This window comes from Phyllostomus discolor, chromosome 7, assembly GCF_004126475.2.
Source record: "Phyllostomus discolor isolate MPI-MPIP mPhyDis1 chromosome 7, mPhyDis1.pri.v3, whole genome shotgun sequence".
NCBI lineage: Eukaryota > Metazoa > Chordata > Mammalia > Chiroptera > Phyllostomidae > Phyllostomus > Phyllostomus discolor.
In genome coordinates, this window is record NC_040909.2 from 11,801,718 (window position 1) to 11,829,598 (window position 27,881).

Below are 27,881 nucleotides of genomic sequence, written 5' to 3' on the forward strand. Positions count from 1 at the left end.
AAGTTCAACAAGAATCAAAGCACGGTCTACTGAAGAAAGGGAAGGCGTCCCCCAGCTGGCAGGACCCCAGAGCACGCCATGAGGTGTGTTGTTCCCATACTCCTTCTAATTGGTCATGCTAATTTTGAACATAAAAAACTCTTTCTAAATACTCATCTTTGCAAACAGTTCATTATATTCACCCAGACAGAAAACAAATTCTTAACGACTTTGAAATAGATTTCTAAATAGAAAAAGTACAATCGGCAAATTGTATACAGTAAATAAACTTTATTTATCTGTTCTTCCAAGATGACACTGCCAACAGTCACAGGTTTGCATACAATAGTTATATACTGACTATTTACAATTTACAGTAGTATTTTTTCTTCTGAAAAATATAAGTACAAAAGCTAAGTAAACAATGAGGTACTGCTGTTTGGATTTATCATATGTCATAACTTAAAGAACTAGTTTTTAGTAAATATTCAACAAATCATTCTGGATAAAAATCAATTAAGTGATCCAATTTATCAGATAAAATCTACTATGTGTCACCTCAAAATGTATTGCACAAGTCTTTTAAAAAATCACTCTAAAAATAAATAGAAAAGGCAAGCAGTTCTTTTGAAAGAGGGACAAAAAGGATGGAAGAAAGGAACATTAAGTGAGCCCATAAATCAGGTGAAGTCATTTAAAAATTTTAAACAACATAAAACTCTTCCCAACCAAGAAAAAGGAAACAAGGAAAAAAAAACCGTCATCATCTCTGCACTGCGACAACCTGTGAGGGCTGTCTGCCTGCGTCCGCGTCCGGGGGCCAGGGTCAGGCTCGTCTGGGTCTGGCGGCTGCACGGAGAGCCCCGGACGGACGGACGGACGGACGGCAGTCCCCTTCTCCAGAGCAGCAGCACGCGGCTCCCCAACCCTGCCTGGCGCTGCTCTCCCCATTTCTTCAGGGTGAAGTTCGAAGCCATGACTGGAACAAGGGAAAGAAAAGAAGTTAAAGGCAGGGAAAAACACCTTTAACATCAACTTTCTGGGAAATCGGTTGTTTCAAGTTAAAATTATATGCTATGGCCTGGGGATTGAAGTAGAAATATTCTAAGTATTAAACTACAGAAATCTCAAAATCAATGTTCTTGGAATGATCTGACCCAGGGCCAGCAATCCCGAAACAGGGCATTTTCAAGTGACACTGACATTGTAACCCTTCACCACGTGCTGCGTGCTACCAGGTCCTCCTATCAGAGAAGGCCAGGGGTAAACACGCTGCCTCGGTGGAACGTCTCTGGGAGGCGGCAATGCCGACTGCACTAAAGAGCAGGAAGAGCTCCTCCCGGAGCCCAGTGTGCGGGTTTTCCTACAGATCGCGGTTCTCCAGGACAAGCTGGCAGCAGGGGACAAACAGCACCTTGGGGTCAAAAGCTATGCCTCATCTGAATTTAACAAACTTAATTTTAAAAACTTAAAATGGCCCTGGTTGGTGTGGTTCAGTGGATTGAGTACTGGCCTGCAAACCAAAGGGTCGTTGGTCAATTCCTAGTCAGGGCACATGCCTGGGTTGTGGACCAGGTCCCCGGCAGGGGGCACATGAGAGGCAACCACACATTAATGTCTCTCTCCCTCTCTTTCTCCTTTCCTTCCCCTCTCTCTATAAATAAATAAATAAATAAATAAATAAATAAATAAATCCTCTTTAAAAATTTAAAATGTTATGAGAAATGATGCTAAACCTTCCTAATCAGGTTTTTCTGCTTAAAATGCTAAAAGCTCACAGTCAGGTCAAGTATGAAGTTAAAAAAAAATGCCATAAAAATAAATTACTGAATAACATTAAGTAATACAAACTTTCATATATGTAGTGGAAAGAGAAACTTTTAAAATCTTCTCAATTTGTAAACGAACAGTATCACCCACTACTGATGATGTACTTCCAATAGCATATTATTTATAAAACTAGTTCAACAATCATGTTGGCCCTAGAGATCTAGACAAGAAAAGAAAAAACCTCCATTATACATGACTTCCCTGGTCCGCTCTCACCTCCAAACCCCAGCTCGAGCTGTGCGGGCAGAATGCTGTCGTGCACGACTCCGCAATGCTGTGCACTGTCGGAGCCGTAACAGAAAGAAAAGCTGGAAGGTTTCTCATTCAAAGGAGAACCTTGGAAAACACAACTAAAAATGGCAATGTGCAATCATTAAACAGATCTTGGAATTTTAAAAATTATGAAGGATGTTATTTGGAAAACAGGAAAAATATATTTACAATATACTGAATAACAGTATTATGCACATATTACATTTCCTGTGATTATTATGAGTATGCAGAAAAAGCCCTTGTTCTTAAAGGTATTTGCTAAAATACTGAGTTAATGTTTGCAAGCAACTGTCAAAAGTTACAGGGGGAAATACACAGAGAGTGAGAGTAAGTGGGGAAATTTGGCAAAATGTTAATAACTGGTAAATACAGGAGGGTATACACATATTTATTGTTCCATTTTTGCAAATCTTATGTTTAAAATTTTTTAAACTAAAAATTGAGGAGACAACCAATTAATCAGTCAACAGAAATGCTGCACAGTAATCATTTCCAGTGACTGGTGACAATATTTAAATGCAGTAATATAACAACAAGAATGATGCCATATTTATATTATTAAAAAAGGAAAATTTATGACTACTGAGTTTGATATGGGATTTACATGGCTAGAGATAATTCCATGTCATCCCTAAGGCAAGTTAACTGATATATATTAAAATCAAAATGAGACTGACATGTAGGCATGAAGGCTTTTTAAAGCTAAAAGGTTTTTTTAAATGCTGTATATTGGCATTTTAAACCTTGATACTGTTAGCTGAATACTAGCTGAAGTAACAATCACAGAGAATCTTTCATTATAAATAAGCTCTGTTAATTGTGATCCAGGTCATTTGTGATTTGTAAAAATTCTAGCAGAGTCTGAGGTGGAAAGGTAGCCTGAACCTTTGGGGGTGTGCGATCAGCCAACAGCAGGGACAGTGCGTGGGGGTGGTCGGGGGAGGTGCTGGAACAGTGCGGGCAGTCAGCGCTCTGGAACGCCGTGCGTGCCCCACTCACGCGCTGCAGGGCTGCGCTCCCAGAAGCGGCCGCCTTCCATTAACGCAGGCTGCCTACGGGGCTCCTCGGGACACAGGTGTTACTTTGTTGAGTTTTATGACCCCAGGAAGGAAAAAAAAGTGCATTTATTTTGAAATCGACTTTATTAGTTTTCATTATTTCAGATTAGCCTTGACTCTAAGGAGCCTTCACAATATTTTAAATTCTGGATTTTTAAAATATGTCACTTTACTTTTACCTAGAAAATGATTTTTCATTTCTCACAATCTTTATTGACTTCAAAGAACATTCTTGGGAAATAAACTAAAAAGAATACAAAATACATAAATACTTTTTTTGGATTCTTAACAAAATTTCAAAGAGCAATTTTGAAATTTTCAAGTATTATTTTAAGAAATAAAATTTCCAAAAATTATTGTAACACACTGGTAGTAGTGATTATTAATCTACAGATTATAAATCTACAAAACAGAATTAATGGAAAATACCTTTATTAACCCATAGCAAAATCATATATTCATTAAACAAAAAAAGCAAAAGAACTCCAACAAAGTGGTTAGTATCATGCAGTACATTGATTGTTGCACAGAAGACACAAGACATTGTTCTTCACTCACCACATGCTACCTAAGCACAGACTGATGGTTTACTCAGAAGATACCACTGCGAGGTGAAGCATACTACAAAGCCAGGAAGAAAAAAAGCTTATTGGGTTAGTTTTAAGACTTAATATAACACACAGAATATATGTGTATATGAACTTCAAAGGATTAAACAGATTATACTTAAATTTTTCTCACATCTCCCCAAATCAAGGAAGTATAGGCAAAGTATAAAGAATCTAGAATCCCTCCCTCCTACCCTAAGTAAATGTAACACTTTTGTAGCTGAGATTTTACTTGTAACTTTAATTTAAAAATTTAAACAACATAATTAACAAAGTACTTCACACTTTTAGTACATATTTATGTGCTTGATTAATTAGATTATGAGTATATGCTTTATAAAGAGTTCTTTCATAATCCCATTGCAGTCCACGGTCAGATTTTATTTACATGATCTCAGCTGACCATCAGCAGGTTAAGGGGAATGTCATGACTATGGCTACAGTATGTGTGTCACCCCATCATTCCTAAAATTTGTCAAATTTACCACCAAATAGCTCCCTTGAATTCAATAGTACATCAGAAGTAGTTTCAGGAATGAAGACCCACCCAAAATTTACATTCAATGGGACCCAATTTCAAACAGTTTTTAATGAAGCAACCTTCTTAAATGATTTCTATGTCCCTCCCATCTTAAGATGGTCATAATCCAAGATTATTAACTAGCTTCCTGGTTTGCTTTAAAACAGCATCAGCAAAAACAGGTGTTATTTATAAAATCTGAGTCTGTTCTTGGATAATTTGACCAACCTCAGAAGTATCATTTTATTTATTTTTTATATTTCATGTGGGGTTAGTAAAAAGCAGCAAAATTAAAAGGCAAACAAAAAAAAAACACATTTATTAGCAGCACACACAACACAGCAAGGCTAATAAATACCCTATGGAAAACTTTAAAATATACGTGTGTGGATGTCCCCCGCCCCCCGTCCGTGCTTGTAAGTACTGAAAAACGGGACACCGTGTTCAGTGTCCACGAACAGGAAACTGGTGGACGAGACTGTAGGACATCCATGCACTCAGACAATCAGCCATTAAAAAGAATGAGGCAGGTCTACTTGTAATGAGGTGGCATAATGTAAAAATACAGTAAGTGAGAAAAGCAAACTGCTGCATACTCTCATTTTTGTAAAATAAGTGATAAAGGAATAGTCATTAATATATTAATAAAGTTCAGCCAAGTTTAGAAACCCGGGGATACTCAGCACAGCGTTACAAAGAGGACCTTGGCGAGGTGGGAACAGCTGGGAGGCGGAAGGCCATGAAGGCTCGCTTCCTGGCAGTGTTTCCGAATCGCACGCAATGTGTTTCGACAATGATCACTGTTACAAAATTCTAACAAGAAAGAGTTGAAACTACTTTTAAGATAACAAGCCCATATTCTACACGTGCAGTATCTTTCACTACGCATCAACTCACTGACATTGTTTCCTGAGCCCGCCTGGCAGGCGTCTACTGAGCCGGTACCAGGGGAAGACGAGCCTCCGCCGGAACAGAAACCAATCGCGCCCAACAATGCTGAGAAGTTGAGGGCTTTGTTAATTCAGAGGAGGTATTTAAAATTCCAACCAAAAGGAGAGACGTGAGAAGCACTAACTGAAGTACAAGACCAGTCTAAGGCAGAGACTAGTCAAGAACCTGACAGAGAGCAAAAGACCTGAGTGAAAGCACAGCCACAACAAAGTCCACAGAAGATGATTCCTTTTTAAGGACTAGAGCGGATGGGGAAAGGAAATAAGCCAAATCTTTTGCATCAAGAAAATAATATTCTTTTAATGGAGTCACCAAGAAAATAGCCATCTACATTAAACATGTTATTAAGTTTGCTAGCACTGTGAAGAGAAAAATGTATTTGTAAAAATACTTTTTAAGAGGTTTCTAAATAACAAAATCTTTTCAATTCCAAGAGATGATTTAGCAGCTGCTTAAAATAAACTCTAATACTGTATTGTCAACTATATTAATGAATAAACTTTCTTAATGAAATAATTCTAAATAACCAATAACACTCTCCTTTAAAAAATAACTCTGAGGGTGTACTTCCAGGGCAGTTTTATTAGGCAAAAAACAAAACAAAACAAAACAAAACAGACAAGCCAAAGATGTTTGTACCCACCCCAGCGTCCAGTCTAACCCACAAAACGAACTGAGGGGCACAACAGCTGAAAACTGGGAGGAGCGAAGCGGCCGTCCTGGGGAACACAGGTATGTGCACATCTGATACGTGCATTTTCTTTTTAACTTCTGCCTGCTGTCTGTAGGCAATTTTTCCCACTTGAAACCAATCTAAAACTTTAAAATTTACAAATAATGTACTGCTTTGGAGGGGAAAAAACCTGAGAGATAGACTAACCCAACACACTCATTTTACCAACGAAGGCTGGGACTATAAAAGACGTTTGCTCAGAGTCACGCCAGGGGCCAAGCTGTCCAGGGGTTGGCTCTGGCCACAGCAACGCTGCGTGTGGCTGACGGTGTAGGGTGGCGGAGGTGGAGGTAGGGGCATTTTCTGAGCTCGTAACATTCTTCTAAAATGACTTTACTGTCCTGCTGTGGCATTTAATGGTTTACCTTACACACACTAATTAGTTTACCTTCCCAAGTCTCACTTTCTAGGAAGAGCTAGTTCCATACATTGCTACGTGCCGGCTGAGTGCTCACCACCTCCAGCCCCGCGTGCCACCAGAGTCCCTCCCGCACAGGCACTCTGATCCGGTTGCCCAACACCCCCGACACGACGGTGTTGGCTCTGTGAAGGCACGGAGGCTCAGAGGCTTGCCCCAGTTCCCACACTACGTCCGTGAAGGGCTGGATCCCTTCTCTGCACACCACGACCCTCAAACCAAACTGTAATTATGCTCTATAATTTACTCTTCCTTAACAGATGACTTCTCATGTATGAAATATTTTCTTGAAATTAGCTTAAACTCTGAAACTTCTGATTAAGTACTGACTGCTACTCTACAGTGGGGTTCTTCAGAGTATAACGCTCACTGGGGGCAGAGAGATATGGTAAAGGAGGGATGTGCCAAAAAACACCTTACTGGCAGTCATGGAGAGCTTTTGATCAAAGCCACAGAACAAATGTGTAACATCAGAACCACAGAGCAACGCTTGCAGGACGCACCCCTCCTGTAACACCCACCACACAACGCCAACACGGACGCGGCTGCTGCGTCAGCACGGAGCGTGAAGCGCGCTCTCTCTCCAGCACCCCACACGTGTGGGGGCAGGGCAAGCTCCACAGGTGTTCGGGGTTTGTGCTGGCTTACTGACACCAGCTTTTCACCGCCGCCCCCGGGGCCGAAAATAACAAAACACCCAAGGTCGCTGATTTTAAAGAAGGGAAACGTGTAGCTCCACATTCACAACAAATCGCAGAAGAGACCCGCTGGGAACATGCATTTAAAGCTCATGTAACTAAATAGCTTTTAAGTGATTATTTAACAAATCTTAAAATGCTCTGTTTTCTGTACACTTACATATCCTTCTACTGGAAAGACATTTTGTATGATGGCATTGAGAAGACACGCATGTATCTTTCTACTGGTATCTTATCTTCCCATTGGAAGAAGAAGTCACTGTTCTCTGCAGAGCTGTGTGCCAATCAGCCACCCTTCACGGACAAGGGCGTATGATTAGCTGAAAGTTATTCAAGAGACTTGTTCAAAACAGCAATTTTTACTGCTCATTTTATGAGTAACAGCCATCTTAATGCACATGTGATTCTTGCTGCAACGTTCTCAATCACCAACGATTAACTTTTCATCGAATACACAACAATCCTGAGTCACCCCATCCTGTACTAAGAATCTCCTTATACCGACAAAAGGTAACTCACGGTGATTTCTAAGTCCTCTTTGGGTTCATTATAGGTCATTTCACATTTCCTAAGCATTTATTTTTATTGCGTGAATTATATTATTTAGGTATATCTTTTATTCATGTATGAATGGATGAGTACCTCTTTCCCCTAAAATATCTTCCACATCTTCAATTTTTCTGTATTCTCCATAATAAGTAGAAGAATAGGTGATTATTGACTCCATTCATTAAGCAAAAAATAATAATGGCGTGCGCCCTCCTCGCAGAAGCACACCCACGCCTCTCCTCCCTCTCAGGTGTGCACTTTCACCTTTCTCTCCTGCACTCTAAGGGTCCCCACGAGACCTGTGACCGGGGAGCAACGGGCTGCGGCAACTTGTCCCAGGCTAAGCCCCGAACCTGTCCCCAAGGCCTCTTTGCTCTGACTTTCCAGGGAGCCAGAGCAGCCCCGCCTGAGCTCTCTCCTGTTGCTGCTTCTGCCCTGAGCCCCTCCCTGTTTCACTGTGCCCAGCTTTAGTAAACACACTCTCAAAGTCAAAAAAGAAGGTAATGGGTGAGACTGCTTAAAGTCATAGAGGAATGGGGCTTTCTTTCCAAACATGTCAGCCTCTGGGATAAGGGAGGATTATTTCAGGAAGGATCCACCACCCTTTCGTCCCTACCTAAAATGAATTCTACTTGACTCAGAAATAAAGTGTAATTTTTTCAAAAATTTGCTTTCCGTTAAATATTAAAAAACCCAACTTTTCTGTTTAAAAATGTTTTACATGGTTCACTGTCTACATGTGTCAGTCCATTAGTTTCCCTCGAAGCAAAGCAAGCTGTGGCTGCACGTGGACACGGGGTGAGGAGGCGCGTTCCCTGACACACCTGCCCAGCAGCGACTCGGGATGAACCTGCACTTCAGAGGACATCCCGGTAACACGCAGCCCAATGGTCAGGGGAGAGTTCGCCACGCTCAACATTAGGATGGTAAAGAGGCCATGGGAGAATGAACAAAGATAATAAAAGATATGGAGAAGGAATGTTTCACAAAAAACCAACGCTAAAAGAATTGCAGTCGTCCCAGAAAATACATGATAGCTATGCGATACGATACACAGTGGAGCGCTGGAACAAAGACCAGGGACGCTGGGGTGGCTGCAGAAGAAACCTGGAGGTCAGAATGTGCCTGGGACGCCTTCAGACGGACTGTGCGCAACGGGGCACACAGAAGGAACTTCATAAATGGCTGAGGCGAGCAGGGGGTATTTATTCAGCCTGGAACGGAAAAAGCCTTCCATCTAGACCATCTCCAGATTTTTGGTTCAGTTCCATGGGCTAGAATAAACTGGTGACCACTACAGAAGGGGAGATTTGGGCTCAAGATAAGCAAGAACTTTTCTAAGACACATAGTCTGTCTAGACAATCTGGGAGGCTTACTGGCTCAGTCCTTCTTACTGGAGGTACTTGAACAAAGGCTAAGCCGTCACTAAGGAGAAGAGCTTCCCTTGCTCTAGTGAGGAGAGAGGAGAGGAGAGCAGAGCAGTACTGAGACCAGGACACAAGTAAAGGAACTGGGGGGAGAAGACGGAAGCACTGCGGGCTAACAGCGAGGAAAGAAGAGGAAGCAGAAAGAGAAAGCCTGGGGCAAGACACGAAATTTCACACGTTTCACTCTGCTTAAAATGGATCTTCTGAATTACTGGTCTGGGGCAAAAAGAAGTTAGGTGTAGAGGATTTTGCGTAATTTATGAAGTCACATATTTGTTTATTTTAATTACAGCAGACTTCACACAAAGGTTTCTAATAATTCAGTTATCTATAGCTCCTTTGTAGGGTATGTCGAAAGCTCAAAAATGCATAAATTCTTTCACGCAGGATTACTGTAGAGACATCTGGCCAAGATGGAGGCATAGGTAGACACACTGTGCCTCCTTGCACAACCAAAAGGAAGACAACAATTTAAAAAACAAAAACAACCAGAAATGACAAAAAATTGAACTGTATGGAAGTCCAACAACCAAGGAGTTAAAGAAGAAACATTCGTCCAGACCAGCAGGAAGGGCAGAATCAGGCAGCCGGGAGAGGGCTGGGGAGGGCAAGGCGGCAGCTGGTAGACCTGGTGAGGCAGTGGCTGGCAGAGTGGGTGGTCCCACATTTGCAGGCAGATAAACTGGGAGGAACAACTGGGCAGTGAGACAGACCGTGCAACCCAGGGTCCTGGCGCAGGGAAATAAAGCCTCAAAGCCTCTGAATGAAAACACTGGTGGGGGTTGAGGAAGCAGCTAGAGAAACTCCCAGCCTCACAGGAGAGTTCGATGGAGAGACCCACAGGGTCCTAGAATGTACACAAACCCACCCACATGGGAATCAGCACCAGAAGGGCCCAATTTGCTTGTGGGTAGCGGGGGAAGTGACTGAAATCTGGCAGAGAGCACAGCAAGCACCACTGTTCCCTCTTGGACCCCTTGCCCACATATGGCATCACAATGCAGCCACATGTATTGCCCCGCCCTGGTGAACACTTAAGGCTCCACCCTTCACTACATAACAGGCGTGCTGAAACAAAAAAAAATGGCCCAAATGAAAGAACACGTCAAAGCTCCAGAACAAATACAACTAAGCAATAAAGAGATAGCCAACCTATCAGATGCACAGTTCAAAACACTGGTAATCAGGATGCTCATAGAATTGGTTGAATATGGTTGCAAATTAGATGAAAAAAAATGAAGGCTATGCTAGGTGAAATAAAGGAAAATGTACAGGGAACCAACAGTAATGGGAAGGAAACCAGGACTTAAATCAATGGTGTGGATCAGAAGGAAGAAAGAAACATCCAACCAGAAAAGAATGAAGAAACAAGAATTCAAAAAAATGAGGAGAGGCTTAGGAACCTCCAGGACATCTTTAAACATTCCCATATCTGAATCGTAGGGGTGCCAGAAGAGGAAGAGCAACAAATTGAAAACTTATTTGAAAAAATCATGAAGAAGAACTTCCCCAATTTGGCAAAGGAAATAGACTTCCAGGAAGTCCAGGAAGCTCAGAGTCCCAAAGAAGTTGGACCCAAGGAGGAACACACCAAGGCACATTATAATTACATTAGCCAAGATTAAAGATAAGGAGAGAATCTCAGAAGCAGCAAGAGAAAAGAAGACAGTTACCTACAAAGGAGTTCCCAACAGACTGTCAGCTGATTTCTCAAAAGAGACCTTGCAGGCAAGAAGGGGCTCGAAAGAAGTATTCCAAGTCATGAAAGGCAAGGACCTACATCCAAAGTTGCTCCATCCAACAAAGCTTTCATTTAGAATGGAAGGGCAGATAAAGTGCTTTTCACATAAAGTTCAGTTAAAGGAGTTCATCGTCACCAAGCCCTGATTATATGAAATGTTAAACGGATTTATCCAAGAAAAAGAAGATAAAAAATATGAACAGTAAAATGACAGCAAACTCACAACTATTAACAATCAAACCTAAACAAAAACAAAAACAAACTAAACAACTAGAACAGGAACAGAACCACAGAAATGGAGATCACATGGACGATTATCAGCAGGGGAGTGGGAGGGAGAGAGAGGGGGAAAAGTTACAAAGAATAAATAGCATAAATGGTAGACAGAAAATAGACAGGGGGAGGGTAAGAATAGTATAGATAATGTAGAAGCCAAAGATCTTACATGTACGACCCATGGACATGAACTAAAGGGGAGAAATGTGGGTGGGAGGGTGTGTGCAGGGCGGCGGAGAATAAAGGGAGGGGAATGGGACAACTGTAATAGCATAATCAATAAAATATATTAACAAAGAAAAAAAAGAATTACTGTATATTTGAAAATCAATGGAAGTTGAATAAAGAACTATAATATGCAAAACATAATAATATACTTACTGGATATGCCTGAATAAATGCCTTTTCTATCCTTTCCACAAATAGCCCAAATTCTGGACTCCCATAATGCACGTATGGACGTGACCCTCATCTACACTATTAAACAAGGCTGTTCCTTCCTCGAGGGCGCCAGTTCATATTTGCCCTAAGTTAAACTTTCTTACTGTGGATCCACCCTCATTCTTCAGGCTATATCACACTAAAAATAACAAAGTTTTAACTTCTCTTACCAATTCAAAGTCCTTGTAAATGAGCCAGAATGTAAACGGATAAAATAAAGTCATCCTCTACCCATAACCCACTTTTAAAGCTTACCATTAGTCGAGCATCTTCTCTTTCCAAAATTTTCTGGGTCTGATCGTCGGGAAACTTCAGCACAGAGGTTATCACTTTCGCCATGGTCTACAAGGGAAGTTAGGAGATGGTCACCAACAGGCGTGAGAGCAGGAGCGTCGACCCGTCTGACATGTTCTGCTGGTGAGACTCTTTAGTGCTCTCAATGGAAGCCACAACCAAAGAAGTATGATGTGAAGGTATATCGGTCAAGGAAATGACAGCCAACACTAGCATTTCAATTTAAAAAGACTCCTCACAATGTCTGGCTGATGTTGTTTTAAGATGCATTTACAATAGCATGAAGCTATACAAAGTTCTAATGCTCTTGGCCCTTCTTCTTATTAAGATGAAACTTTATTACTCATTCATTTTATAAGACTTTTTATTTGTAGAAATCTGTCTAGTAAGTGATGTGTTGCCAAAACATATGCTCTAAATAATCAGAATTGGATACTCCCAGGTTCATCTTCAACTAAATCACATCATATATCTCATAAACATGGGCTACTGCATGAACATGAACATGCTTAGTAGGTATCTTTAAGACATGCAGCACATCAACCTAATAGAAATACAAATTACATTTTAAAGAAACACGAGATGTTTTGTTTGGTAGAAAACATGATGAATCAAACATTACACATGGTGGCTTGCAAAACAAGATCATAAATTGTGCAGATCTAAATAAATATACCGTAAGTCAGACTGTCACCCACAAGCTCGCAGAAAATTCTCCTCAAAGGCTGAAATTGCCTATTTTGTGTCAAGATGAGATGTTTTGAGGGAGACAGAGAGGAAAGAAGATACCACTTATGAAATAAGTAGGACAACAAGTTCAGAGCTTACACATAAATGCTGGTGCTGGCGCTGCCCTGGGGACCCCCCCAGAGAAGGGCAGGCCCACCCAGGAACCTGACTCTCACACTCTATTCACGGTCCATGGGCTGTGTGGGGGTGGGAGTAGGGAAGAGGGGGTGGAAGGGACAGGCCAGAGAAGGTCACTGAGGATAACGTGACACAACAGTTAACCAGAAATTTTGGAAACTCACATCTTTAGGGAAAAAATACCATTATTTCCAGGAAGGAAAGAAATGAACGTTTTAAAAAATTCCTAGTATGTTCTAAGCCTAGGAAGGCACTTCACATATTTCTAATACTCCTTTGAGCTAAGAGACCAACTAATACCACAAGCCCCAACACAGCCTGATGTTAGCTTCAGTCCCTATCTTTCTTTTTATTTTCTGCCTCTGCCTTTTGATGATTTAAAAAATAATACCATTTGAAACAACTTAGTTCTTGGAGAACTGGAATTCTTGGAAAATTCCAAAGGCATTTTACAAAAACCCTCATCCTTTTCATTATATTGTTATACTAAAGTCTAGAAGCAAAGCATAAATGCAGCATGAAATGGCAAGAGAAATATGAAGTAGTAACTATTTCAGTATTCTTTTTATTAAAACACTCTGAAGCGATTTTAAATGTTTTCTGGTGTATTATCTATGAAGGCTAATTTTGGGAAATAACAAAAATCTAAAATTCAGAAATTTATAATTGTAAGACTTTTTAAATTTGAATAGTTTATAAAGTTCAAAGTACCCCCAAATCCAGTTATATCCACTATGAAACCACATATACAAGGACACACAAGCATGTCTGTCAAAACCAAAATAACTGTGGCTAGTGTCTCTTCACATTTCTAGACGATGGTAACTGGGAAGCCTACCTCTGAATTCATCAGCAACCTCACCAGAATTTGTAGCTGATTACCCAGTAAAGGCTTAAAGCTCTGGCCTGGCATGCCGGCGACCACTTTGGTGGAGGAGCCCAGCTCTCTGCCACACTGTGGGGAAGAAGTCAGACTACTCCACACACAATGCCTTCAGGCCTTGGGAGTGGGCAAAGGTCAAATGAGCCACCTGGTGCAGAAGTGGCTCCGTTGCCAAGTTTTCTTTAGGGAGAGGTTTCAATAAAAGTTAGGAAGAGAGACAATTGCTATTGAAAAGGAGAACAGGCTGACTTTTAGTATCAGTAACAGCACAAAGGATCAAAACCCAAGAAAAAGAAAGTGCAAGAACAGAAGAAAGAGTGGGAGCTTACTTTTACTTCACACTGTAAGAATGTGTGTGCTATGTGTGGTTTTAAAACAGTCACCTTCCTCATAAAACTGCAAACACTGTGTGCAAAGGCAGACGAAGAATCACAGGTGGGGTGACACACAGATCCTGCCAGACAAGAAACACCTGCAGAGCAGGGTCAGCCTGCAGCGGCCGTACCAGAACGCTGGCTCATTCTAAAGCCATAATCGGGTCTCCACTTCAAATTCTTTATTAATGTGTAAAAATTGGACAAATCAGCAAAACATATGTCTAAAATAGCACTGACCTTGTCATCCCCTTCTCAAAAATGTTCAGGGCTACCCCCAACATCTTCAGGTAAAACTGAAAGCAGGCCAGGCCCTCCACACTGCTCAGCCCTAAGCTGTTGCTTCCCCAGTACAGATCCAGTGTTTCAGTTGGACCAGACCACGAGTCTTCCAAAACCCACACTCAGTGTCCTGCCTTGGACCTCTGTCTAGGCTGCCCTCCTATCTGAGGTCATCTACCAAAATTTAAGCCACGCCTTCCCACCTTCAAGCCCAGTAGACTCACCAGCTTCTCCACGATGTCTTCCTTGACCTGCCCATAAGAAAATGTGAAGACTCCATGCCTCTCTCAGCATCACATTATGCTTAACTGAGAACAGCTCCCCTTCCCTACTACAGATGGCCCTTGACTTACAATGGTTCAACTTAAATGATTTTTTAACTTTATGATGATTCAAAAGCAATATACATGATAAATAACATGAAATATTCAACACTTTATTATAAAATAGGCTTTGGGTTAGACAACTTTGCCCAACTGTAGGTTAATGCAAATGCTCTCAGCACGTTTAAGGTAGACTAGACCAAGCTAAGATGTTCAGTATGTTAGGTGTTTCAAGTGCATTTGCAATATAGTATTTTCAACTTATAATGGGTTTATCAGGAAGCAACTCCCCCAAAAGTAAGTCAGGGAGCATCTGTATATGGTAAACTCCTTAAAGTCAGGGATAGTGTCAAATCCCATCTCCCTGTCCATCCTAGTGATAAACAAAGGGCCACAGGTACGCAGTAAATTAAATGGAATCTCTGCTACCAATTTTCAATATTTACTTGTAAAATGTGAATGCAGAATGACAGCCTACTCATCATCTGTAGGAACTAGAAAAACACACTGCAGGAAGACCATGGAGACTAGAGAGAGGGCTCCCTGCCTTGAGGACATTCCCTTCAGCTATCTCCAAAGTCACAGCTTACAACCAACCGCAAAGCCCTGGAAACGCCAGCTTAGACATGGCTGAGCAGGCAAAGCCCCAGACGACACCCCACGATGTGAGCTGCGTCTTTCTCCAGAAGGACTTATACTCTGTAGAGATCTCATCCCACATACGTTCGCAGCCTCCAAAAGAAACACGTTGAGGCAGGCTCTTCATTTCACAGACCAAGAAAAGGTTAAATAATTTATTTAGCAACAACACTGGGATGATAGTTTTAAAATCGCAAATGAACAAAAGTAGCTAACGTTCTTTCTAAGAGGCTATTTTTTTTTAAAGTATGCCTTTCCCCCTTCTGTGTAATAACTAGGCAACATAAACTACCTCACCCCAAACACAGGCTGCTATCCAATAAAGACATAATAAGAGAAAGTTACATTTCATTAGCTTTGTTTTAAGAAGATAGGAGAAAGTTAGTTTTAGCCATCCCTTGAATAAAAAGAAGTCCTTAGGAAACAAAGCCACGGAATGGATGTGCATCCTCCGGTGACGCACACTCAGGATCACACTAGTCACGACTTAATCTGAGACTATCTGATACGATGAAATGGGGTTCCTACAGACATCGAGGACTCAAGTGCCTCTAGCCCTGTAACTTCTAGTTTTAGCGATCTCTATAATCCATAAATTCACAGTATTACTTTAAAAATGTTTTTATGCCCTTACTTTTTATGTTTTAAATAGATTTCAAGTCAATCCCTGAAATGGCTTAGCAACCTATGACTCAGTAACCCCCAGACACCCACAAATTAAAACACTGACTATTTCTAAGAACAGAAAACTCATTATCCCATTCTCAGCCATACAGACTTTGTAAAAGTTCATGTAGGTAAGAACTTGAAACAAAATGAGAAAAATAAACTGCTTTAAATAGAAAATTTTGTTTGAGGAAAGACTCATGAATTTCCCTAAATGCATTTAATTCAATTCAAGATATATTTGTCAAAAGATCAACAAAACCGTAGGGGATATAAATAAGACTACACTCAAGGACCTTACAATAATTTAATCTCCTAAAAAACAAATTAGCCAAGCATTATTATCATATGATGTGGTAATTTTTAAATGATCAATATTCCTTATGTGAAAGAATGATTTTCTTACAGTGACTAATGTAAAATATTTCTAAATACCCCTAAGTAGTCATTCTTAATTATGACCATTTCCAGTACTTTTATACTATTAGTCCTTAAGTTTCCATGAAAATAAAATCTATTATCTTAACTTTAAGATCTGCAAGTCAAAAATTAAATAGCCACATGCTCCACAAAGTATTAAGTTAATGAAATTTTAAATTTTAGTATTTCGCATTATCCAACAGTCTTTTTTAAATCAGTATTTTATAAATGTAGAACTATAAGCAAAATCTGGCCATCAACCTCAGTAAATTAAGAGCAATGACACCCATCAGCTACCATTAGCATGTACTGTGTTAATAGTAAACGTATGGAATCAATATGTGTATTACAAATGACACATTCCCTTTTAAAGCAAGCCACATGCGAAACCCCATCACGATTTATACCTTAGTCTCACGACCCATCATATATTCAAAAAGCACTTTTCGCAAATACTCAAACTCAGTAGGTTCTCCGAAGAGCGAGACATTAGTATGGTGCACATTGCCACCTGTCAAATAAAAAACAGATCAAACTGTAAAGACAAAACTAGATAAACTCATTATTACTTAGAAAATAGACAAACTGAAAAACAACTAAACAAAGAGACGCACCATTCCTGTGCTAATTAATTGTATTGCATGGTATTATATTGTATGTACGTAAAGCATTCCAAATGGTATTCTTCCCTTGTAGAGAAAACAATAATTATTATAGTAACCTTATTATTTCTCACATTTTTTTCCCTCTTCCTTCTTCTGGAATGACAATTTTAAAAGAATATACTTAGGGAATACAAATATTCCTAAAAACTGGTTTTCTTTCTTAAATATTATGTGTTGGCTTCTACAATGATTAAAATTAACAATCATTTTTACTTCATTAAGAACTCAGTATCTCAGAATAGTATTCTAGCTTTTCTAGTATTCCAAGTTTAAAAACACTCTAAGTTTAAATCAAGTCTCCAAAACTGTCTCTGAATACACAGGATAAGCAAAATAACTAAAAAATGCATGATTAATGTCATTATAATGGTTTTCAAATATTATGATTCACATCTTTAAAAGCTGCCATAAAGAGTTATAGTGCAGCTGTTAAGCTCCATTCAATCTAAAAGTAAAGAATGAATACAGTTCAGGTATATGAAGTAACACTATGACAAACTTTAATCTGAATAAATTCATAATTATGCATATGTGATGTCTATGCTTGCTTCAGCCTCCAGGAATGTGGCCCACTAGGTAATCTAAAAAGCCCTCTGCTATCAAGAAACATCTAAACGCTGCGTGAAAGCTGCGTGGAAACATTCTAGGGTCGTAGGAAATCCCTGAAGGGGTAGAGGAACACAGGGAAATGAAAGCACTGATTTAACAGGGAGGCAAACGGCAATCTGGGGATGCCTCGACAGTCAAACCCACATGGAGAGCTTTCTCAAGAAACCAGAGACTGGGCCTGGGGCCCCCGCAAAGGGGAGCTGCACTTACGCCATAACATCAGAACAGCGGGACGGAAGATTCAAGAGCAGCACGAGGAGCCTCAGAGGCACTGCAGTGCTCTGGATGGCGGCTTCCAAGGTGTGAACTAGCCTCCGCACTCAACTTTATGTCACATGTATGTGTATGTGTATGTGTATGTTTGGACTACTTTATTTTTTAAAAGTATATATTCTTAGAACACCCAAGTCACTCAAACCACACTTTGCAAATACAAAGTACCAAGAACTAAATAATAATTTCCTCCTCAAAAAATACATGTTTCATCCCTCTAGATCAGTGACTTTCAACCTTTTTCATCTCATGGCACACATAAACTAATTACTAAAATTCTACGGGATACCAAAAAATATATTTTTGCTGATCTGACAAAAAAGTAGGTATAATTCTGATTCATTCACACAAGATGGCTACTGTTGTTTTGGCTGTTGTCATTTTTTTACTTGACAAGCTAAGGATAAAGAAGCCCGTGCCCCTGACTAAAGAGTCGGGCGCTGCGTGCTCTGAGAATCCCTGCAGCACGGCAGTGCGCCAGCCGCAGCACGCTGCTTGAGAAATCACTGCTCTAGAGCAACACGAAATGCAAATGTCTGCAATGTTTTTCACTTTTCACAAAATAATCGATTTTATTGTTTTAAATATTAGGTAACATATTTGTTGCTATTTTCCTGGAGAAGAAATTAATACTTTTTCCTGCATGATGGGTGCACATTTTAGTCTTTAAAGAAGTGGCATGGTGAAGAGACTGATGTACATATTCGACCAGACGACTCGGCTTGTTGAGAGGATTAAATAAGTTGATACACAAAGTGTACTTTATAATAGTGCATGGCACTTGACATTATGTATGTTATTAAATAAACTGCATCTGATCATTTTACAACTTAAAACTGAGAAAAAAAATTATGCATGAAATTCTGACGTTGAAACTTACCAAAAAGAATGGATACTATCTTTAGGCACTGCTGAGCACTGCCTGAGCAGCTCTGCGCTGAGACTCACAAGTGCTGACTGAGCTATGAGAAGCCATCTTTGTGGCAGGAGTCTCCTCTGCAATAAGCCATAGGAAACTTCAAAATCAGTTTTCCCTTCATTTTGAAAAGCATTTTGGAAAGAATCCAAAGCAAGTCCTTATTTAATTTAATTAAAAACTGTGTAGTATCTTATGTTATTTCATAGCAATTAAGCACTTTCAAAAATACAAAGGAATGCAAAATGGCTTAGCTTCATGTCCTAGTACCTCCCGCAAAAAAAGCAGAAAGCTTTACAAAATATTTAGCAAAATAAAACTATTCTGAATGCAGTGAGGCAGTACAACTGAGAATGAAAAATTGTTATGAGGTTATTCAATGATGATTATCTCAAGGGAACAACTACATACAAACCCAAGCTCATCTCTTTTCTTTTTCCCCCTAGCAGCCATCAGATTACCAAAGATCTGTGTTTCATCTCTCAGTGGCCATAGTACAACTAAGTCCTTTGGGACCTCTGACTCTGATTCCATGAACATGTCTTGTCCCTACTCTCTCACTCCAGTTACCACAATTTCTTCCTGGCAACTGGACAGAATCCAAGCTCAGCTTTAAAATCCTCTGTATGTAGCACACATTCTTTAAATTGAGAATGGTATTTCCAAATCATCCTTCCCCAACTTGCATGTAAGAATGTTTACAAAATTATTTTCTCCTCTAATCCTGGTTTAAAATTTAGTAATCGTGTCATTGTTGTAATAGTAAAAACAGAAGCATGTAAAATATGTCACTGTGTCTGCATGAGTGTGTGTGGCAGATTATACACAGGAGAGTCTGGAAAAACACACATAAGCCGACAACCAGGCCCATCCGGAGAATGGAGACTGGAGAATGGAGTGGGAACTTGCAGTTTCACTTGTACACTGCAGCATTATTTGAATTTTTAAACAACAAATATGCATTCATTGTTTTAGATTACCACCATTCTTTCCTTAAAACCAGCTGCTACTGGTGAATCACAAAGGTAAATATATTCATTGGAAAGAATAAAATTAGCAAAGAGAAAAATAAAAATCATCCATCGATCCCCCAATAGAGATAACCAAGGGCAACATCGTGTGAAAGGTCAGTCTTACCTTTGTAAGGGGGGACCCCAGTTGTGACACACACATTCTTTTCATATCTCTTCAAACGGTCTTCTAAATTGTGGATCTGAAATAATACATATTTAAATCACATCGTAAAATTCACATGGAGACCATCTGGCAACAAAAGGGACTGCTGTAACCACTCAATTTTTTTTAATGTTGAAAATGCATCGCCAAATAAAATTAACACCAATGGTTTCTCAGGCATGACACCAAAAGCATAGACGACAGAGGGAAAAATACATAAATTGGACTTTAACAAAAGTAAAACTTTTGGGCCTCAAAGGATCACATCAAGAAAATGAAAAGACAATCTACAGAATGAGAGAAAATATTTACAAATCATGTATCTGATAAGGGACTTATATCCAGAATATGTAAAGAACACTTAAAATTCAAAAAGAAACAAATAACCCAACTTAAAAATGAGCTAAGGACTTGAACAGACATTGCTCCAAAGAAGAGACACAAGCAGATGATAAGATGCCCGACATCATTACTCATTAGGAAAGTGCCAATTAAAACCATAATGAGATACCACTTCACACTAGGAGGGCTATAATCAAAAAACTTGGTGAGGATATGGAAAAATCAGAATCTTTATACTGTTAGTAGGAATGTAAAATGGTGCCACTATGTAAAACAGTTAGGTGGTTCCTCAGAAAGTTAGAACATGTAATTACAGTATGATCTAGCAATTCCACTCCTGGTAATACAATCCAAAGAATTGGAAACAGGTGTTCAAACAAAATTACAAAGCCAACTATTGAATCAGTTCTTCTGTAATTAGTTGAAAGAGATCCAAACACATACTAACACAAACCAAGGAAGGCAGTTAAAACACAAAGCACCAATCAGACGGTACCTGTTCTCTGAACTCCTGCTCTTTCAGCTTTGCGTCATTGACCAGAGTCGTCTTCTGCGCGAGCTGTGTCTGAAAGAGCAAACGCCAAGTGTGAAAGCCATATATACGGGTGTCATCACTGTCTGCACGCTTTTCTGTACCGGCTGGGGATTTTTTTCTACTTAAAATAGTTTCTTTATGTTTTAACTTAAAACTCAGGATGCTCCTGAAAATGCACTATCTTCAGTCAAATTCAATGAAAATTTAGTCTTACCTGTAGCTCCATAATTGATACCTAAAAATTGAAAACAAAAAAAATGAGTGTATACAATAAAATTTTGAAGAAACAATAAAATGGAGTAATACGAAATTACAAGGAAATAAGAATTCAATGTTACAGTCTTAAGAGAGTGGTCAGATTTGAAATGACACAACTTTAAATACTTGCTTTTAAACCAGACCTATTTTGCTGTACAAACTATTGTGGTATAAATATACACTCACCAAACTTGTAACAATGAATACCACTTAGAAGGGGAGGGTTTACTGTATGTATTTCTGTATTATCTGACTCTCTTATAACAAGAATATATTCATATAACTTTTGTATAATTTGTAAAACATTAAGCATATTAATATCTATTTAAAGCATACGGGCCCTTTAAGGAAACTTCTACAAGTATTTCTGGGAATCTACTTTTAGCTATACTCACAAATAATTTTTCATTGAACTCAACACTGATATGTAATGCAAGACACAGCAGAAACAACAAGAGGAAGGAAAAGGATAAAAATTCAGAAGAATAAAATAAAAAAGTATTTCTTAGAGTAGAAATAAAAATTAAGGGTATTTCCTCTCCTTTCTTATGATACAAGGACTCAGAAAACCTAAATATTAATTTCATAATCTTTCAATACTCTGCCATCCCAACACAGGTCAAAATGTCACTGCATGCAACATCGATACTTATTTTGATGCCAAGGAAAAGAACATGTTAGACAGTAAAATACATGTATTCTTCTTAAAGGAAGTAATATTTTATAGCACCTGGTATACTGACATCATGACCAAACAGGGCAGGGGGCGGGGGGAGGCCTCCTCTGTCCACTCTGGGAAAGTGGTCATGTAATTGGTGCCCGGAAAATTGCTACCTGGTAACTGACATCCTCCAGTGAATTCCCGACAACTCTCAGTGATGAAGACGTGAACAGTGCTCACCTCCTTTCCCAAGCCCCTCATGACCATGCTATGAAAAGACCATACTGGATGAGTGAGAACGGTTTAGGGAGCAGAAGGGTACACTGACTGGCTTCTCATACTCGGGCCCACGTGTCCTGTGGGTGTGCACGTGTTGAGGGGCACAGTGGAACAGGAAGCCTCAGGGTAAACAGGGCCTCTCTGTCACAGCATCAACTTTACTTAAAGATTGGGAAGATAGCCCTGGCCAGGCGGCTCAGTTGGTTAGAGCATCGTCCCATACACCAAAAAAAAGGCTTCGGGTTCAATTCCCAGTCAGGGCACATACCTAGGTAGCAGGTTTGATCTCCAGTCAGGGTGCATATGGGAGGCAGCCGACTGGTATTTCTCTCTCACATTGATGTTTCTCTCTCTCCTTCTCTCCCCCTTTCTCTAAATCAATAAACATGTCCTCAGGTGAGGATTAAAAAAATGGGATTATAAAAATGCCTAGATACACAGTGCCAGATCGCTTTGAATGCAATCCAATTTCTCATACTAACTCATTACATCTGCATCTGACTCAATAACCAAGGAGGAAAACAGCAACTGTTTTTCTTCATGGTATATAACTAAAAATATTTCTATGCAACTACAAATGAGGCTATATTAGAGTAGCATATAAAATTTACATGAATTTTTAACACAAAAATATAAAAACCTAAAAGTATCACACTTTCTGCGGACCGCTCTGGCTATGCCCCAGGCTGTGGGGCTCACGGTCCGCCGCTGCTGCTTTCCCCACAGGGAAGGCTGAGAGGCCCTAATGTAACGGAAATGTCCAGGGCCCAGGCTTGTCCCACCTCTTGGCGTCTCTGGGCCACACTGGAAGAAAAGTTGTCTTGGGCCAAATTAAATGCACAAACACTAACAAAAACTGATGAGCTAAAGAAAGCTTGTAAGTAAATTTACGATTTTGTGTTGGGCAGCATTCATAGCCATCCTGGGCCACATGCGGCCAGAGGGCTGGACAGCCCTGGCTAGGCTTTGAAGCCTGGCAGATTGGGTTTAAATTCCCAATACAACATTGATTTGTCAGCTTGAACATTTTATTTAACCTCTTTGAACCTTAGTTTTACTGTCTATAAAATACAAGCAAAGGTTTTTATTCGGGTTAAATGAGGTAGGTATGTGTGTTAGTAGGCGAGTCAAATAATGGAAATGACAATGTTTTCAAGAAATGATGCGACGCCAAGTCCAGTCCCTCTTACTTTATCATTGCCAGGGTTGTCCTCCTGCTGCTGCAGCCTTTGCTGGCATTTCCTCTGCAGCTCCTCAAGCTGAGCCTGCAGGTCCACTACTTTTGCAGTCATTTCTTCTTCACGAGCCTTTAGGATAAAACAAATGTGTTAATAAACTTGCCAAAAAGAACACAGTAGAGAGACAACACGGTATAGAGAAAATTATCTCTGCAGGACAAACCTGAACATGTTTGAGTCAGCATCTGTGCTAAAAGAACATTTGGAATTGGAATATTGATCAAATTTAAGCAATGAAGACAGGACGAGTGTCTGCTGAGTAAGAGTCATGCAGGAAAAACCACCGCAAACAGGTATCTGATTTGACAGATGCTGACTTGCCAGAACCAAGGAACAGCCTCAAAAACGAACAACAGGCCCCATGGCACAAAACAAGGCAATGAACCACCACGAGATACACGGAAATCTGACTGTAAATACCACTTGTCGTGAATTGAGGCCACCTGAAAAAGAATGAACGCCTTCTCTCCACATAAGCAAAGCGGGGTCCCCTTCAACATCTCCCCACTGAGACACACTTCAAGCAGCTACCACCCCCTAAACCACCATTACCCAGAAACTCATAAATACATTCCTGCCGCCTCTTGGTTTTCTGTTTTTATTCTGCCTTCTACCATCCAGTGTGAATATCTTTGTCAATGTGGGTTAGCCTTGTTTGAAAGAATCGTCTCTTATTCATTCAGTACAGCTCAGACTTTAACATGACAATTAGCTATGTCTAACGATTCCTTTGACAGCTGTGGGATGCCAATCTAAAGCAAGCCCTCTAAGAATTACAAAAGAATCCTTGATGTGTTATTTTTAATTTAAGAAACAGGTCTGTGGTTCCCTTTATAAAAACTTTCTAGTCTTCTTGAGGGGAAAATAAAAAGCAGTACTGCTTGCTTTGAAGCAAAAACAGTAAGAAAAATTAGACTGAATATTTATGCACACACGGAAATTATGTTTGAAGGACTAGTTATTATGCCAAAGACAAATCACTAAAACACAATCACTGTCAAAAAGAAACCAGCTTTGCAGCCAGTGTAGCTTCAGGAGTTACTCCCTCCCAGTGAAACTGCTCTGAGGCCAGGACTGAGGCAAGTAGGCAAGCTCCTTTACTCGTGCCTGTTCCACTTGCCACCACCTCTCCTCCCAAATCAAGTCTCCCCTGCCCTACCACGCGTCACCTCCTTCAAAGTGCCCAGCAGGAGCCAAGCATTTGGCTAGGTGCTCAAGATTAGAGATGAGTAACAAAGCCCCTGCCCACAAGATGCTTATAGTCTAGGGGAGAGGACAGATATGTGAATACATCTACGCATGCGTGTGTGTGCGTGTGCGTGACAAAAATCACATTATAAGTGAAGTAATACATGTAGATGAGTACAAAAGAAAACAGAGGCAATTAATTCCATTTAAGAGGTCTGCAAAAAACTGTAAGTGATAACAATATGATGCAGAAAAGTACATTTAAAAAGCTAACTTTGGGTTGGAAAGAAAAAATAAGAACGTTTCATTTTTGTTTTAGTTTGCATAAGGAAATACTGGAATATTCAGTAAGACACTAATGGCTACCTGTGGAGGAAGAAGAGGGACAGGAGGTAGAATACAGAGAATAGAAATAGGTACAATTTTCATTACAGACCATTCTCCAATACTTTTTTACATTATCTGGATCTTTAAACCACATGAATACATTCCACTCAAAAAAATGTTTTTTCTAAGTGAAACTTAAATTTTTAAATGTTTCTTTTTAAAAGCAAAACGAGAGCTGGCCCACGGCTGCGCTGACTGACACGTGGGGTTTGAGGACGAGATCTGCGGGCACACCGAGAAGCGCGAGCAAAGGCGGAGGATGGTGAGGAGGAAGCTAAAGCCGAGTCTGGCTGGAACACAGACTGAACCGGAGGGGCTGCCACCTGGACAGTGGGAAGCCACTGGAGACATCTAGGAGGAGAAGCGATGGATCACATTTGTCTCAAAACAGAAAACAATGGTGAAGAGAAGAGTGCCTCAGCAAAGAAAGGTCAGCAGCAACGCTGACCAGACCAGATGAAAGACGGCAGCCCAGACCGAGGCAGCGGCCGTGGGGTTATCCAGGAGAGGAGCACGCACTGCAACTCAATAAAAACATTCTGTCCTAAGAGCCTACTCTACGTTGTGCTGGAGACACACAAGTAAAGGGAGAGAGAGGATTTCTCTGCCTGTGAAGTCAGAAGACACAAGCAGATTTTGTGTCCTGAAAGGTGTACAGATACATACACGTATGTGAGGGGTGGAGAAGTGACTCAAGGATGACAGAAGTTTCTATATTCTTCAAGGAAGGAATGGTAACGATGCTATTTAGATAGTAAAGGCAGGAAAAGGAAAATGCTTCTGTACCCCATTTTGCTACTAACAAATCACAGAATTATTTTAATGATGGCAAAAATAGAGCATTCTATAATGTCATCATTAAAACAAATCATCAATCTGATAACAGCTTTTCAGGGATAGGAGGACATCACTACATAATATATACAAATCCCATATAAAATTCCAATTCCAGTAGTTTCTAAATGGGAAAACGGTAAGAGAATGCCTCAGAATAAAAGCAATACGGTGTGTGCTGAGAATGTTTACATTTTAAAAAAGAAAGCCTTCAAGACAGAGCATGTATCTGGAGTATTTAGATGAAGACTGCCTGCTCAACCACAAACTCAACCCCAGGCCTGGCAGCTGAAAGTCTGCCCTAGCACGGGGACCACGAGCACCTGAAATGTGGCTAGTCCGAACTGAGATGGGCTGTAAGTGTGAAAACACACTCGTCTGAAAACTTCATACATACATTTTATACTGACTACATATTGAAAAGATAATGTTTTAGATATGAGTTAAAACATTATTAAAATTAAATTCACCTGTTTCTTTTGATTTTTTGTAATGTGGTTACTAAAATCTTTAAATTACCTATGTGGCTCACATTTGTGACTTGCATTGTATTTCTAATGGACAGTGCTGGTCTGAGACACAGGAAGGAGCTTGGGCGAAAGTCTATCCAAGTCCTTTGCCCACCCTCCACTTCCTGCCCACCTGCTCTGCTACTCTTAAGTCTAAAGCTTGAAGGACCATTTGCTTAGTTTTCTCTAATAAATTAAGCAGATTTTCAAGGATGAACCATACCAAAGGCTAATCTCTCTCCCTGCCCCCTCACCCCTCTACCTACACATCTGTCATATCCAGGGAAATCTGCCAACTGCTACCCCACACATCCGGATACTGAGAAGCAGTTCACAAAGGGAACTCTATAGCTCCCTGACTTGATTATCCACGGTAACTGCTGCCTTCCCCATGTTCCTTTCTTAAGGGAAAAAAGTCTTTATGAAACATACAAAGCTGATGAAGAGTGGCTGCTCTCTAACACTTACTAGGTAGTTTTGGGAAAATCATTCAACTATGCTAAACTTGCTTCTCCTTCTAGAGAAACCCCCTGCCCGCAAACAAAAGGTGAAACTAAACTAGCTTTAATGTATCTTCCAATTCCAACATTCTCTAAGCATTCAAGAAACAACCGTATTTTTAGAAACTTCACACATATATGCTCTATGGAAGTATAAAAGATGTGAAATTATTCAGAATGAGATCTAAAGTTCAAACAGTATACAAAAGTGCCATTTATATGCATGTGTCATCCCCTGGAATTTCAGCCTTTTCAATCACATTTAAAATTATTAGAATCTATTCCTGGCCGAGACTTTTAGTGCTGCCACAGCCAGCTGAGGCAGGATTCACTGATTCATGCGTTCTTAGTCATCAAATGGTTCTCAGGATATAGTGAAGTAAGGCTTGGAGTAACTAAAGAATCTGCAACCCAGTGAAGACTAATTTACATTGTTTTACATTTGGAAATGTTTTGGAGTCTAAAACACTCACTAGCACTCAAGGCTTATCTTCACACACAAAAATAATGATAATCCACCAGTAGTGGAATAAGGACACTGAAATAGTCTTCCATTAAATATAAAAAATCTGGCTGGTGCATTCCTTTTTTTCCCCATCTTTTTCATCCTTTGAGACCAACGAAAACCATGTAAATTGGGTAGGGGTGAAGTAAAGGGAACTGTCCCCCGCCCCCAAAGCTCCCAACTAAGTGGCCACACCCAGACAGACACTAGCTGTTCTATCACTTAGACGCCATCCAAGCACAAGCTCTCGTTTCTTAGCCTGGGTCTCTCACAATGTAGCTTGACTTTGGGAGAAATACAAATAAGAGAATAAATTATTCCCCTTAGCAACTCACTGTTGCTTCAGTACCTTGCAACTAGACTGTGCTGCCTGGTTAGCAGAACCTGATCAGGAAACTACAATCCTGGCGTAAGTCAGTTAGACTCCTTACAAATCTACATAGAGTGTAGGAATACTAATTTGGATAAGGTTGAGCAAAAAGAAAAAAAAAGTCTGACAGCCCAATCTTCTCTAACACTATCATCAAATCTCTTACAGCTAAATTTCAAAACAGAGAAAATAAGGTACATCAAGGATTTCTTCGTATTTTTCCGCTGTTCTTTTCAGATCATCTTCTTTCTCTGCAATTTTTTTATATAACTGGTTTGTCTCTTCTTGATGGCTCTGTAAAAGCTCGGCCTCCACTTCCTGGGCTTTATCTAAGAAATAAAAAGTGGACACACACAAGAAAACACATTAGGTAAGAATTAATATC

The 27,881-nt window shown here is 40.1% G+C and overlaps 1 protein-coding gene and 1 non-coding gene across 2 annotated transcripts in view; both read right to left on the reverse strand.

The window, feature by feature from the left end:
• Positions 1-940: 940 nt before the first annotated feature.
• Positions 941-27,881, reverse strand: part of GOLGA4 (golgin A4) — a 91,286-nt gene continuing 64,345 nt past the window's right edge. Inside the window, 9 exon segments of the mRNA XM_036030514.1 lie at positions 941-958; positions 3,699-3,761; positions 11,759-11,845; positions 16,659-16,762; positions 19,852-19,927; positions 20,729-20,797; positions 20,982-21,002; positions 23,156-23,272; positions 27,695-27,825. Coding sequence (XP_035886407.1) covers positions 3,732-3,761; positions 11,759-11,845; positions 16,659-16,762; positions 19,852-19,927; positions 20,729-20,797; positions 20,982-21,002; positions 23,156-23,272; positions 27,695-27,825 — 635 coding nt within the window. The 3' untranslated portion in view covers positions 941-958; positions 3,699-3,731.
• On the reverse strand, positions 19,162-19,438 carry LOC114502213. The gene has a single exon (XR_003685060.1). It is a non-coding gene; the product is annotated as a small nucleolar RNA U85 (small nucleolar RNA).